Raw genomic sequence first — 15407 nt, forward strand, 5'->3', positions numbered from 1 at the left:
ACGTGTGCCTTTCAGTACTTTAATCCAAAGTATTATATTTTCAAACCAGAATATCTGGAAAAAAAGTTGACGACGACTTCAAAGAAGAATATTTTGGGCTCAGTAGGAAACGAATGTTCGCATCCATTGGAATTTTTTTCTTGCATATTCCCAACTTCAAGCTGCTCATCGCCCACAAGACCTCACTTTGACAGCAAGAATTCCCAATTATAAATGAATATGGTGACAAAGCAAAGACTTGCCAATATAACCCTTATTTATAGTCGTACAACTGGTCACTGTATAACACTACAACCCGATTAATCAAAGATTTATCTACATTTATAAGCCTAAACTTTTACAGCAGATAACTTAAGTTAGTTCTTATAATTATGGCCGGGGCGAGTTGCTGCTGTGTGTGAGAGTGACACAACACTCCCAATGGACTCGAAACGTACTTTTATTACAGCAAATTCATCCGAATCTCAACATCTTCCAAATAGCACGTTCAAACATACAAAAAGCTCACTTAACATATATTTTTTTTTTATTAAATATGTAAAAAGCAGGTCAAGTTATTCACAAATAAAATGCAAAACATGCAACACGTTTTTTGGGGGGAATGCATAATGAGTGGGACATGAAAAAAACAAAAACATTTACCATTCATTAATTATTGACAGTACATGTTTACATTCTTTTTCATTTACACAATAATATATAACTAAAGCATTATGGTGCACTGCCCAGTTCAATATTAGTAAATGCAATATTAAGAAAGGGTATACGATGTACTAACTGGAATATAGCATGGCAATTACTCAGTGAACCGACTCTCCCGAAGACCTGTGGTTTAAAAAAATAAACAAAAACATCTGAAATCTGAACAGACCACAAGTTTCAGCTGAGGTTTAAAACTTAAAATGCTGCATCGTAAAAAAAACAACTAGTCCACAATAACGTTTCTTCCTTCCCTACGTTTACGGCATAGCAAGTTAACTCTATTACCAAACGGCCTTGTATGGTGTGAATAACACATCGTTGAGCACACTGATTATCTGAAATCGTGAAAATTTGTGAGGACGGTTGTCCAACAGTCAGAACTTGGCATTGACATTTTATTCACAATTCATTGACTGTATTGTCCTCCTTCATGAGGACACAATGCAGAATCTCGCACTATTCCTAAGGCTTAATAATAATAATAAATATGGTGAGGGGTCTATGGACAGATTGTCCCATACAGAGTCAAATGTCAGTGCAACATATGAAAGGAGGTTAAATAAGAGCTACTATGAGCCCTTTCAGGGCCTTGCTTATTGCATTCTTGTGATTATTATTGTTGATATGCAAAATAAAAAAAAGGGAAAAGGAAAGAAGCTGGGAAGTTAACACGTGCACTGGCAGGTAACAGTTACCCGTCTAAACTTCAGCGTTTCATCACAACTACTGTAGGATTTGAACCGACTTTTCACCCACGCGGTCCTTTAGAAGCTTCTGTGATGGTCTGAGCTTGTTCTGCTGGTGGAGGTCGTCACCACTAAGCTTCCACGGCAGTTCACCAAAAGTCACAAAAAACATCGAACAGTGAGCAGGAGGGATACAAAAAAAATAACGATACAAAAGAAATAAACCTGTGACGGTGCTTCTATTCAGGAGGTTTGCTTCATGTGCTCAGTCTTGGAGAGAACAAAAAAATAAAAACCATGAGGAGAAAAAATTAAAATCCTTGAACAGTTCTCACATATTTAAAAAGAAGGGTGTAACTGCAGTGAGCGATGATGCAGTCAGTATTCATCCTGCTCCTCCTGCTGATCATTTGTCGCCTCCTCGTGGGCTTGCTGGTCCACTTCCTGTCCGTCGCCCTCAGCCAGCTCTGCTCCCTCCTCCTAAAAACAACAAACAGGGGCAGACGGCTTAATACTACTGAAAACGAGTACGCTCCACGTAGAGCTTTGATTCTCTGCCCGAACACGATTCGGTCCCGACGCGGCTATAATTTCTTATCATTAGGTTCGTTCGAGATGAGCCAATTCTGCGGAAAGAATTGATCGCCGGCGATCTGCGCACAATGCATGCATGTTAGATCCGAGTCCGACTTGCTCTGACGTCATGCACACGTGGTCAACAATAATCTCACGAGAGCGAGGCGGCCGCCGATTTTAGATCCAGGCGCTACAGTAGCTCTCCACCGACTGCGTGACCCAGTGCATGATGGGAAACGCCTGGTTGGTTGAGAGCTGGTTGGCTCTTAGATTTGACAGCAACACCACGTGTTGTAGAACATTCTTATTTTATGTGTAAATGTAATACTTAACGCTCGATTGTTGACTATTAGTCTCATGTTTAATCTGAAAACATATCTTGCGTGGTTGATAATAATAAAGCTTATTTATACAACACGTATCAAAAGTAGTAGGAATGTATTTTACAGGTGGACATAAAAAAGGACAAAGGATGCAGCTACACACACATATTTCTACACAAATATATATTTACAAACACACATGAATACATCCAAACGTGATCTGTAAACTACAAGTAGCCTACAAATCGGAACTAACAGGAAGTCATTTTTTCTGTGACTTCCTGTGTAATATTTGAAGGCAGCTGAAAACTGTCCGACTTTCGAACGAGCCTAGTGTTAACTTAAAAATCATAACCCAGTCCCAACTAACAATGAATTAATGAGGAGATATGTCTACAGCGATCTGTGAAGGTAGACCCAAGTCTTTTGTTATTAGCTATTCTGTTCACAGGTACCCTTTTATTTTCAGTTGAGCAGAAATGCATCCTGCCATCATTAATAACCTGCTGTCACTGTCAAATCCCAGACTCCCTCCTCTCATTATGAGGAGAAATGTTACACAACCTCTATTTAATATCTAAATAAATATATATGGCGAAGGCATATGACAGTTTTTGGACAAAAGGCTTATGTCGGAGATCATGTCACAACTGCCTTTCACCGGCTGAAAAGACTTATCGTGCATTCCAATACTCATAATACCATGCTATTTAGTACGCCAGAAAAAAAGATTGAGTAAAGTGGTGTCCCAATTCATAGTCGGAAAGCCAAAAATACCAGGATGCACTACTGCATCTGGTTGCCTTTCTGGGTGTTCTGACCCACAATCCTCTGCGCAGTAAGAGAGAGAGGGCACAGGCAGATGACAGTTCAAGGTGCAATGTTATGATGTAGTATTATGTTCCAATTGTATGGACACTGCATGCAACCGTTTGTAAATTGTAATGGAAGCTGCAGTACGCACTAAAAGTATAAAATAATTAAATAAAATGTATGCGATATATAACGCCATTTCAGTTGAGTCAAAGGAGCCATGTGTAGGATTCTAACCAACCGAACACCCCTCCCCGCATAGATATAATATTCCATGTCTGCCGATAAATCCTACACAATGCCCCTTTATGCTTGTAGTAGTTTGGAAAATATATATTTTAAAAATTGACTGGAAATTCCGGTCTTTCATTATGCTTGAGCCCAAAACGGCTGCCATGGTTCAGGCTCAGGTCGGACAGGTTCATGTAATGTCACGTCTGATTTTTTATTTTTTCTAGGGCACAATCGCAGTTCTAGCTTCAAGGCAAACAAATGTGATTACGCACAAAGATCGACTTCTGAGGACTGAATGTCTTTCAAAGCACATGATTTTACCACCAGTCACACGGTTTGCTGGTGTACACTGCTGCAAAATCTTATCTGTCTGACAAAGAAATGAGAAGAAAAAAAACACAGAATCCAGTTCGGCTCAAAAGGATGGTCATGGACTGACCTGCTCCTCTGAAGCGTAAAGGACCTCCATTAGCCGGTCGACAAACGGGGCACTTTCTTCACCCTGGTCCTGGCACAGCAGCTCCACCTCTCGCAGCTTGCTGAAGTAGTAGTCCCTCTCCTTCTCCACTCCTTCCAGTGCCGACTTTAATGTGTCCATCTGCAAAAGGGCAATTTGCAACGTTGTTTTTAGCATCAATCTCAAAACATCAAAAACATTTTTTAAACTGTGTGGACTTTGGTTAAAGACAAAAGGCAAGAGATACGCACATAAATCCACTAGACAAACAACAGATAATCAAGTCACGTGTAACTATGGTCGTACAGAGTAAGTTGCTTAACTGATTATTATCGGATTGGAACTCAATCTTCATCTAATCATTGTTCAGATGACCTATTGATCCGTTTAGTCATTTGTCAAGTAAAACTATCACACATTCTCTTCTTTTGGAGGCATTTTAGATTCCATACTTTGGGTTATCTTTTTGCTGGCTGCTGGTCCGACCAGATAATCAAGTTCTTGCTCACTTTCAGAACGACTGTCTACATTTGCAGAAACATGTTGGATTGCATGATGGAACAACTATAATACACGGCTTCTGTTTAACTCAACTGTGCATGAGCAGTCTACCTTTTAAATATATATTATAACATACAGTTATTTAGACAGCTTTCTTTTGCATGTCTCAAACAGGACTTTGACACAGATCCATAAAAGAGGAAAGTAAAAAAAGAAAAGAACTATTATTTAACCCCTTCGAGCAAATATTTAAAAGTACTTCAGGCAGCCTTTATCTCGGTGGACAGGTCTGTATCAATCAACATATATGCTTTAGTGAAGCGGCTGTTGTCAAGCTGGTCGTTGTTGTGAGGTGGCTTGAAAACAGATTAATAAACCTCCTACATAAAAAATAACAATGATTTTACAGCTGCATTTGTGTAATAAAATATATAAATAATAAATAATGGAGGTGTTCAGAAATGTTGTTGAGTTAATGATGGTTAGTTGCTGTTCTCTTGTCTCTTCTCTGAAAGCACACCGCTTCTTCTCGAGCTGAAACCAGTCGGCGAAAATAATCAATAACTTTTTTAAATAAATTACAGATTTATTGTCTCAAAAAGCAAAATGACAAACGTGTCATTGGGATTTTCACTATTTTCGGACATTTTAACGATAAAATAATTAGGAGAAAAATCCATAATCCAAATAATACTAATCTGCAGCCATTTTACCATCAGCGCAGTTTGCAATTGAACACACATCATAGTAGAGATGTGAAGAAAATAAAGAGTTTGCTGTTCAGATTGTTGGCTGACATCCGGTGGTCACAACTGAGCGTTTCTTAAACACACCTGCTCGGTAAGATGCGTGACCTGCGCTATCAGCTCCTTCTCTCCTTTGGCAGGAATCGGTGTCACCATTGCAGGGATCTTTTTGGCTGACGAAGGTCTGGATGTCGGTGTCGCGATCTTGGGGGTTGTAGAGCTCGACCGTGACGCGCCTAGGGCAGACAAAAGGTGTTTTACTCGGGGATGAAAGACGGGACAACGTTAAACTAACTTAGTTATTCTCTCACAGGAAATTACACAATCTGAGTTTGGAAGATCTCGATAATCACTCGAGTTGTTGACGTGAAAATAATACCAGGGGTCCGGTACATACACTACCGTTCAAAAGTTTGGGGTCACACAGACACATTTTCAGTTTCTTCGCAATTTCTGGCATGGAATAGCCTTCATTTCTAAGAACAATAACAGACTGGCGAGTTTCACATGAAAGTTCTCTTTTTCTGGCCATTTTGAGAGTATAATGGAACCCACAAATGTGATGCTCCAGATACTCAACTGGCTCAAAGGAAGGCCAATTGTATAGCTTCTCTCACCAGCATACCTGTTTTAAGCTGTGCTAACATAATTGCACAAGGGTTTTCAAATCATTCATTAGTCTTCTGATGCCGTGTTCACACCGGACGCGCCGCAAATTTGCAATTTTTACATGCAAAGTCAATCCACATACGCGCCGCCCCGGCGCGATAGACGCGTTTGAGGCGGCGCGAACAGATCGTTTGACGCGGGGCGAACAGAGCGAAGGACGCGGCGCGAATTCGCGTGAGTTGAATTATCCCAACTCCAGCGGAGAAATCGCGTGACGCAAAGTTGCGTCAGCCAATCAGCATTGAGAATCGGCATTGAGAAGCTCCGCCCATCATCACCGCCGTCTTGCCGTTCCTGAATGAAACTGCTGCTGCTCCGCCAGAACCAGCATTGGTAGCGGCCATCATTCAGACGGTGTTGTGGGACTACAGATAATATTATGAACCCAGACACCATGGAGTTTGATGTTCCGACGTATGTGGAATTTACACAACAAGTATAAAGCAGAACTAGTGGTTGTTTCCATGGTGGATGAAGGAATCGGTATCCGTTTTATGGAGAAGTCAGACGCAGTTCCTGGAGGAGTCCAGTGTGAACACAGCATAAGGCGATGAGCAAACACAATGTACCATTAGAACACTGGAGTGATAGTTGCTGGAAATGGGCCTCTATACACCTATGTAGACATTTCATTAAAAACCAGACGTTTCCACCAATGTTCCCTCTAATTTTTTTCAGCACTGAGCAATTTTTTTCTTTTTCTGAGCGCACATTTCAGCACTGTGAGCAATTTGCAACCACGCGACCTGCAGAAAATGACCACAAGCCTGCGTTAGCCATAGGGGATTCAAAGAGATGACAGCAAATGCATCAATATGTATACAAGGTTGATATTTATTCAATATCCTTTATAATGGCTGGACTTTGGGTATATTTTAATGATGGTGTTTTACCAGTCAGCTTAGTTGAACTTAAAGGATCTTTGTTGAACTTCAATAAGGGGAGGTTATGACTGGTTCACTGGTTATGACTGATAATGATATATATATAAAAAATAAAAGTATCAAAGGCGTTTAGTCATTTCTCAGCAGGTACAACATTTAAGTGGAACTTCATTGAAAGAAAAATGCTAATGCAGTGCTTAACAATAATTATAGGCCTATTAAATTGACATGTGTCATTTTTCCTAAAAGTAGCCTATATAAACAATTTAATAACTTCATATTCTTCATATTTAAATATGTCTGAAAGTTTCATCCTACCTGTGTCAGTTTGGACTATTTCATTTAGCCACTCATGTTTGAACGTTAGGCAGACCTTTTTCTGGGGCATCTGCTCTGCCTTTCTTTTCGCCATGGTAGCCTATAGCTGCTGGAGCAGGGCCCGCCAAGACGAGCCTAAACAGCGCCGGCCCGAGCTCATGTGGCGCTCTGGGCGAGCTTCACTCCTAGCGCCCGGAGGAGGACAGCGGCGGTGGGGGGTGCTAACTGAGGCAGAGCGCTAGCAGAGGTACAGAGAGCGCATGTCGAGAAACGGGACGCTGATAGGCCAAGAAGACTCGTCACATCAAAGATCTTATTATTGTGGAGATGGCTCACTCCTATCTCAGAAACACTGGCGCAAAAAAAGATTTTTAACCCCTGAAAAAAAAATCGTTTGTGCGGTCTGAAAAATCTATTGCGCGGCCACTTCGACTGGCCTGCGCGGCCGCGCACGCACGCAGCTTAGAGGGAACACTGGTTTCCACCTAGAATAGTCATTTACCACATTAACAATGTATAGTGTATTTCTGATTAATTTAATGTTATCTTCATTGAAAAAAACTGTGCTTTTCTTTGGAAAATAAGGACAATTCTAAGTGACCCCAAACTTTTGAACGGTAGTGTAAATGTTTGCGTCTCCAAACGTTTCACGTATTTGTGCATTGCCCTATCTTTGCTTACCTGCCGTCGGGGAGCTGGCTGCATGGTGGGACTTCTTTGGCAGGTTGAAGATCTGCTCACCGGGGTCAGGTGGGGGAATGGCATCCTGACCCTGTCTGGCTGACATCGGGTCGTACTCTTTACCATCGTAATTGGCGTCGAAGAACTTCTTAAACCACTGGATGAAATCGAGATTGTCCTGAAATCTGCCTTTCACCAGTTTCTCTACAGGGATAATCTGAATCGAGGGGGAAATACAAAATATATAAATGCACGCAGTTTACTCAGAGCAAACATTAAATTGACCCTGAACAGGAGGAAAGTATGGTTAAGTAACTCACCTTGTCCACATTCATCCGTTTGAAGGAAGCCTGCAACAGTTTGAAATTGTGAATGTACTCGTGCTCCAACTTGGCTTGAAACTTGACCTTCTTAAGACTGATGCAGCCGGGGAAGAGCAGATCCATGAACTGGCAATACGCTGCTCCTGAAGACGTAACGAAATGTTAGTTGAGGACATAATCCCTTGCTTGAAAATTAGAAGACTAGAGCCCAGATATAGGACAGGATTTATCACCACTTTGCACGACAGAAATCCACTGGAATATAAAAAGGAAGAAAAAAGAAAAAGCCCAGGGATCCCAGATCGTTGACCCGGTTTCCTTAAAAAGAGAACTATTAATGCAGATACCCAGTAATGTGACTAATATTACCTAAAGCCTAGGTCGACCTTCATCCATTTGAAAAAGACGGCACCAATTTAACCTGGCAGTGTGTCAGCCATCAGATAAAACTCCCATAAACCCAACGAGAGAGCACACACAGGTAATCTACATCAAACAAGTAGCTTACAAATTGGATTACTTGTTTACTGCAGGAGAACACGGCAAGCCACACGTTTATTTATAGACAACTCCCTTCCAGAGAGGTGAGCGTGTTTCCACAGGTTGCCAGCTTACACAGAATGACCCCTCCCATCCACCCGTGCTCCACGGAAGAAGATGTAATCTCTCGGGAAAAATAAATAACAGACAGCGGCCTTTCATTGTGTTCTCACCTGAGGAGAGCTGCTCCACTTTCGTATAGTTTAGGCAGAGGATATCGTTAACCCAGGCAGTGATGTCATGCCTGCTCATAGTCTCCTGGGTTATTGAGGTAGAATATACGTTGACCGCCATCCCCCAACTGCAACAGAGAAACGACAACACTTGAAAACAAAAGCAATGCGTCCGGATCAGAGCTACTGCTCAGTTTAGTTATTATCAAAATAGTTTCTGATAGAAATTGTCTATCCGATCACCGCGATGCAGCTTTAAGTGCACAAAACGTACATTAATGACACAATAATAAACTGAACAGCTAAGACTTTGTGGGTGACGGTCACAAAATGTGTCAGTGAGTTAGTCGTGTTGCCGACTTCATCTCTTTTAAAACATTTTCAGTACATTCAAATAGTTTCCTGCATTTTTTTCTCCCGGAACGGACGGATGTAAAGCGTCTCTGAACGTCTGGTGCGGAGTGATAACAAACCTTTACAGCTGCACACATTTGCTATATTTACAACCTCGTCGACCCTCTTTGAATTTGTGCCTAGAATCCTTTAGTCTGATTTTACCTTCCATGCTAAACAGAAGGCCGCAACAAAGTTGGATTAGTAAGATGTTGCAATTTGACCCGCTTGCTTCCAGGACACCCGTCCCATTAACACCGAGGAGATTCAGGCTCATATACAAAGAGATAAACCAGGTGCAACAAAGGATCTCAAACTTTGATCCTCAAAGCTACAGATTAGGCAGTTACACCGCATGGCCACAGCACAGTGGATACATGCTTAAAATGTGTTAACTCTTAGTGACACACATTAGGTATACCTGACCTGGTATATTAAAGACCACTGAGGTGCATCTTGACCCATTTTTAACAAATATGAGCAATTTACTTGATCCTGTTCAGAATATTACATTATTAAATCAGTTCAAACAAACATCTTGTTTGCAGTTTACCCGACAACACGCACGCGTCTTTATTTAATTTACTGCAATGCAAAAATACAGATTTGTGGAACCCAGTCCTTTAAAGCGCATTTGCTAACTGATTTTTACATGCATAGGGTCTGCATTTGCAGGGTCCATAATATAATAATATTTATCCTGTCACATTAATCAAGGGTGCAGTCATCTTTAATCCCATTAACAGAATTGCTGCCCAACCATTTCCTCTGAACTCATTTAAAAAAGGGAACAGCTGCATTCAAACCCAACCTCTTTTGTATTGCTCCATGGCTGCGACTGATATGGTGTTAGAAAAAAAAAAAATCATGCTAAATCATCATCACTAGCCGACACCAGTTTTTTTTTTTTTTTGTATGTTATAAATAAGCAGGGTAATAATAAACCCCGTGCGTAATAACGTCGCTATCGCAGCACCGCAGGAGGCGGATTCCTCGGTTGGAGCGATTCTCCGGGGAAGCGAGGGAAGGAAACGGCCGATGTCATGTCAACAAAGCGGATGTATGCGCTGCTAGCATGCTTTGTTAGCCGGGCAGGGATAGCCAGCCGACACCGGGGCTGATGCCCGGACTCAAACAGGGCGGGGAGGGGGCTGCTGGGTTCGGGCTCGTGCAGCAGCAGGTTATGCACATTAAAAACGCACACATATACACACGCAGTGTAATATATGGGATTGGCAGGGAGCTGCAAAGTGTCATGTCACGATGGGGATCCACGAGCAGCGGCCGGCTGTCTGTGTATTCCTGTCATTTAACGAGCGATCCGCTCCTCCAACTAAAATGTGCCAGTGCGCACCGAAAAAAATACACACACATGACAACATTACTCCGGGGCCCGCTGTATTTTTGGGCCGCTGCACACACACACACACACACACACACCGACAGAAGGCGGGTTTAAGCTAACTTAAAAAAAAGGAAAGAAAGAAGGGATTTACGCCAGAGAGCTAACATGACAGGAGACCGGAGGAGGAATAGCGGATGGGTGCAAAGCAGAGCAACCAAACGCGCGACGAGGCCGGAATGCAGCTTTCTGTCTGCAGCAGTGTCGGTTTTTATGCTTTTTAAAATAAGAAACGTTTCTAACATGACATCAGTACACAGATTTACCTGTAGGCGCGCTCTCCCCGCACTGTATTTTTCCTGTAAGGAATGATGTTGGTTCCGTTGTCCGGGACGATGTCGTTGTTATTCTCTCCATTTGGGGAAAGGGCTTGGGTGGGACCGGGCATTTGGGTGTCTAGAAATGTTGAACAGATACTCTGTTCTCTCTCTGGCCAGGAAACCCCACACACACCAAAAAAAAAAAAAAAACACCCAACAGGAACGATTGCAAATGCTGAGAGAGGTGCCGCGCCTCCGGGTCTCTTTCCTTCTGTCTGCTTATTCTTCACAAATCTCTGCCCTAATGACGTCGCTGCACCCTGTACCACGTGACTGATGGGGCTGGCTGCTCGTGCTCCTTATGGTGGGCTATTTCAGTACAACCCAAATTACATTGATCTCCCCCCGCGTGCTTTAAAAAAAAACACAAACAAACAAAAAGGCATAATCACCGGTTTAGATCAATGCATGTCGCTTTTTGAGATGCAGATCTTCTTTGCACGTGATCAAGAAATGCAATTCAAATCAACTGGGAAAGCATGATGAAGTCTGAGCAGAAAGGAAAAATAATATAATTAAAAATGCAGCCCACCTAGTTTCACCATTATTATAAATATAAAAACACCTGATAGATGTGGGTGAAAAGAAAAAGCAGATCCTCGTAGACACAAGCGGTGCTGATGAAATTATGACATAACGCATGCTATGAGGAAGTGTAGTGGACCATTTTCATTAAACCATGTTTATCAATACATTCACACATAAAAACACTGCTAAAAAATGTAACATGCAACAATTTTGACGATGTATTAATTGTCATGTACAGCAGAAATCCACTGGTTCGAGCTATTTACGTGTGAATATTATTTTATTTTTATAATAATTTAACTGGATTCTGTTGTGCAAAGACTGAGAACTTGTGAGCGATTTTTTTTTTACCTTTTTCTGACATTAGAGACCAAACCATTAATTAAGAAAATAAGAAGTAGATCAATAAATAATGAAGATAATCCTTATTTATTTATTTTATTATAAAATGTCGTTGAATAGTGAAAATTGCTGATCACCATGTCCCAAAGCGATGAATAATGAACACATTTCCAAATTTGTGGCAGATGTATTATTACTCATATTGACTAATAATGTAGCTCTAAAGTATTAAGACACCCAAGTAGGAGTGTAACAATATGCTTGATCTTTCAAACAAAAGATGTAAACTCAATACACGGTGTTGTCATGCAGTCCTGTGGTCGCTCAGCTATCTCCCGCCTGCGTTGCCACATCTGTTGTTTTCACATTGTAACAAAACCCTGCTTTTGTTGTGTAGTTATACTGCTGAGCAACCACTCCGACTGGCTCCGAGGAAACCGCTTCATTCAAGCCATGTGCCTCAAAAGGCGAATTTTCATTTACTACGACTTACTTTTGCGCATTTAAAATGAATCGTCACACCGTTAATATTCATAATATTACAATATTCAGTGAGGAGAAGCTTCTGTGTGTGGACCAGCTGGTTACCAGACATGATGGCAAACGGGTCCAGTGACACACAGCTCCATAATACAACGCAGCTGTGATGTTTTCCTCAGTAGAATAAAGTAGAACTGTCTTTCTGATACTGTTTAAACTTGTTTTACTGCCTGGATTTTTGGTCACCTAACATTATAATCCTTCACATTTTCATATCAAATGTAAAACACAGACAGTGAAATGCAGGTATAGACCTTGAGATCAATACAAACGATCCATCTTGCACAACCATCAGTACAAAGGCCAACTCTTTTAGGCCAGTAATGCTTGAAACTTGACGAGGTCAAATGTTGTTGTTTTTATATATACACACGTTTTTCTTCTTTTGGTACAAATCAGTAAGTGCCTCAGTGGAAAGGAAGCATATTTTAGAAGCCTGTAACTGTACAATGTACACTTCCACCTCCAATTGCGGTGCCAGTAGCTACATTTTCTGTCAAAATGGTGAATCATATTTCAAACTATCCAGCAATGCTTTTCAAATTGGGTGAAGGAAAGTCCAACGCTCACAACATTGGGGGATGTGCTCACTCAAAACCGTTCCTCTGGTGCCACCATCAGGCCGACTGAGGTCACTTTTAAAACCTACAAACTTGTGAACCTTTACACAGAGCCGACTGACTCTTGATCTCAGATGAATAAATGTTCAACCAATTAATTTTACCCACTAAGACTGAGATCCACGTTGATCCGTCTTATTTGACCAGTTAAACCCATTTTTCACGTCCCCTACTCAGCCTATTAATCTTCTTACTGTTTGTACAGCGGCAGCTTTATGAAGTTGCCTTCTTCTACCGCTTTGCTTCGAGGACGTATTCGACACATATTTCAAATTCCAACAATTTTTCTCTAGGAAATTATGGCCATAATTCACATTATCACTCTCAGTCCTCTCTCAGTTTAAAAGCCACATGTCGGCAAAGAGGATGTTTGTGCCTCTTTGACTGTGACTGCAATAATCCACAGTACTAAAATGTGCATTTAAGCTACTCCTTTTCACAGTTTCTAAAATATTTGAAAGGATATCTGTCTCTTGAGTGATTATTCTGGAAGGACACATATTCAGAATCTCCTGCCTCTAATGTGTCTTTGCTTTAGTCTTTACATAAATCCCCGCAGAGCCAAACTCAAGGCATAACCAAGTGCTAATCTCACCAAATGACCAAAGTGCGGACACTAGAAATGTATTTGGTCTCGTTAAAGATCACAGAACCGGGAGCACAGAGGTCCGCTTTGTGTCCGGCGTCAAGCAGCAGACGGCACGGTGTAACTTCAGGGGCGGCAGGAAAACGGGTCGGCTGCGTTCCCATGGGCAGCGACTGCATTCCCATGCTGTGTGCCACGGCTAAGTTTGGGTGGCATCATTGGAATGAACTTGACACTTCCCAGTCTGACAGGTCGTCAGGTGTCACCACAGGAGGGAAGCATGACACGTTTAAAATTAACATTCGGACTTTGAAGCCCAATAAATTATGTGAAATATTGGACCATAATGTTTTTGATTACGCTTTCACCTGCAGAGGGGTTGTCCTCCTTGGTGCTCTTAACCACTACAACAACAGAGATAAACAAAAGACATAAAGTACCTCTCTGTTAATGTTCCTCCGGCCTAAAATCATCACAGTTTTGTTGTTTCAGGATCTGGTGAGACGACGAATACGATCCAAGTCCAGCTGGGTTTATAAAGGCGTGACTATAAAGTCCTATTTGTGACCATAAACACTACAGAATGACTTATAACACGAGGAGGAAGCAGTTCATAAATTGCAGCAAGTTCCTTGCATGTGGAACGTACTCGGCAATAAACAGGTTCTGTTCGTCTGAACATGGCCTCCAATGTCTCAAGACTGCTGAAATTAGACTTTGGCTCTAGAAAGTATGCAGTAAGCCTTCACATCAGGGTGAGGAAACAAAATGACACAGCCACATGATGCATTAAAGTCCAGTGATGTAATTTGGAGAAACATTGACCGCATACAGACGCCACAAATGTCCAACTTGTTAGGAGTTGATTGGGTGAAGTGGGTTTATGTAGCAATGACAGAATCAGGCGGGTAAAAGACTGGAAACACAACATGTAAGAAAGATAATCTAGCGACAACGACTGCTTGCATCTTCACGTCGCTTGCGTTACAGTCTCTGTGAAAGCTGTAGTTTCAATAAATCATTGGGCCGATGTGCATGAACTCATTCCACTGGAGGCAAAACAGAGCTTGCTCTCTACAGGTATAGCTCACCAAGTTTCTCTTAGCGTTGTGTATGTGTGTGTCTCTCTGTGTCTGTCGGTGTGTGTGAGGGATGGCAGCCCCACCCAAAGGACCCAGCCCTCAGCATTCAATTAAACAGAAAGGGGGTCATTGTTATCCTGACTTGCGGGTGGAGCATGTCTGTCTAAGAGTACTGTTAAGGGTGCAGAATATTCTTAACACAGAGATAATGGGTTTTTACAGACTCAGACATGTGTGTGACACATGTTTATGGGAACCTCATGCCTAACCAGAAGAACTTAGAACAGGGAGGGTCAGAGAAAGAGGGAGCACTGATCTCTCCCTCTTTTTTTTTTAATCATTAGCTTCCTTTAAGGCATCAATTAAGCACAACATGTGTGGAAAAGTTTGCTTTTGCCAATGGAATAAGGTCAATTTTGCACTTCAGACAAAAGACCAAGGAGGTCCATGGTCTCCCCACACTTCTTCTCCTCCTCGTCTGTCCTCTGTTCGATGCAATTGAGGGAAAACATGGGATAGTAATGTCTCATTTCTAAAGGCTAATTTCTGAGCTTTCAAAGCAGCTAGTTAGCTGCTCTGCATCTGGTGAACGAAGCTAACTCAGAGACAGTTAAATGAGAAGCAATGGGGATTGGAAAGCGGGCGACGACACAGTCAAACAATGGCAGAACCAAACAAAAAACAGTGTTTTACCGAGCCAGGCGGTTTATAGCTGCAGTTTGGTGGAGTGCATCTTGTTCAGGTTACAGTCAGCTAATTCTGGTTCGTCAGGATATAGTGACAGCCGACATATGCCCTGACCCTGGTTAACGTCAGCGTACGAACCCGGCGACACACACGCGTAAATACGCGCCCGGTTCGGGCAGTTGCACACCATTGTTGGACTCAAACGAAAGCACAGACTTTTTCCGGCAAAAGCAATCGAGACTCACGAGTGAACTCCGTTCCGCAGGTTACAAGGTGTTTGA

At 41.9% G+C, this 15407-nt stretch overlaps 1 protein-coding gene across 1 annotated transcript; it reads right to left on the reverse strand.

The window, feature by feature from the left end:
• Positions 1–429: 429 nt before the first annotated feature.
• On the reverse strand, positions 430–15407 carry mapre2 (microtubule-associated protein, RP/EB family, member 2). The gene is made up of 7 exons (XM_079216466.1): positions 15372–15407; positions 8627–8754; positions 7911–8056; positions 7591–7807; positions 5126–5274; positions 3774–3932; positions 430–1868 (listed from the first exon to the last, which is right to left on the reverse strand). Exons 2-7 carry the CDS (start codon positions 8745–8747, stop codon positions 1767–1769), a joined length of 894 nt encoding a protein of 297 aa, XP_079072592.1. The 5' UTR covers positions 8748–8754; positions 15372–15407; the 3' UTR covers positions 430–1766.

This window comes from Taurulus bubalis (assembly GCF_910589615.1).
Source record: "Taurulus bubalis genome assembly, chromosome: 1".
Taxonomy (NCBI): domain Eukaryota; kingdom Metazoa; phylum Chordata; class Actinopteri; order Perciformes; family Cottidae; genus Taurulus; species Taurulus bubalis.

Excerpts from the sequence above, each read along its gene's own strand:
- mapre2 (XM_079216466.1), bottom strand. The coding sequence starts at position 8,747 with ATGGCGGTCAACGTATATTCTACCTCAATAACCCAGGAGACTATGAGC. Across the intron at positions 7,808-7,910 it reads AACGGATGAATGTGGACAAG|ATTATCCCTGTAGAGAAACT; the intron begins GTGAGTTACTTA and ends CCCTCGATTCAG. Across the intron at positions 3,933-5,125 it reads TCACGCATCTTACCGAGCAG|ATGGACACATTAAAGTCGGC; the intron begins GTGTGTTTAAGA and ends GCCCTTTTGCAG.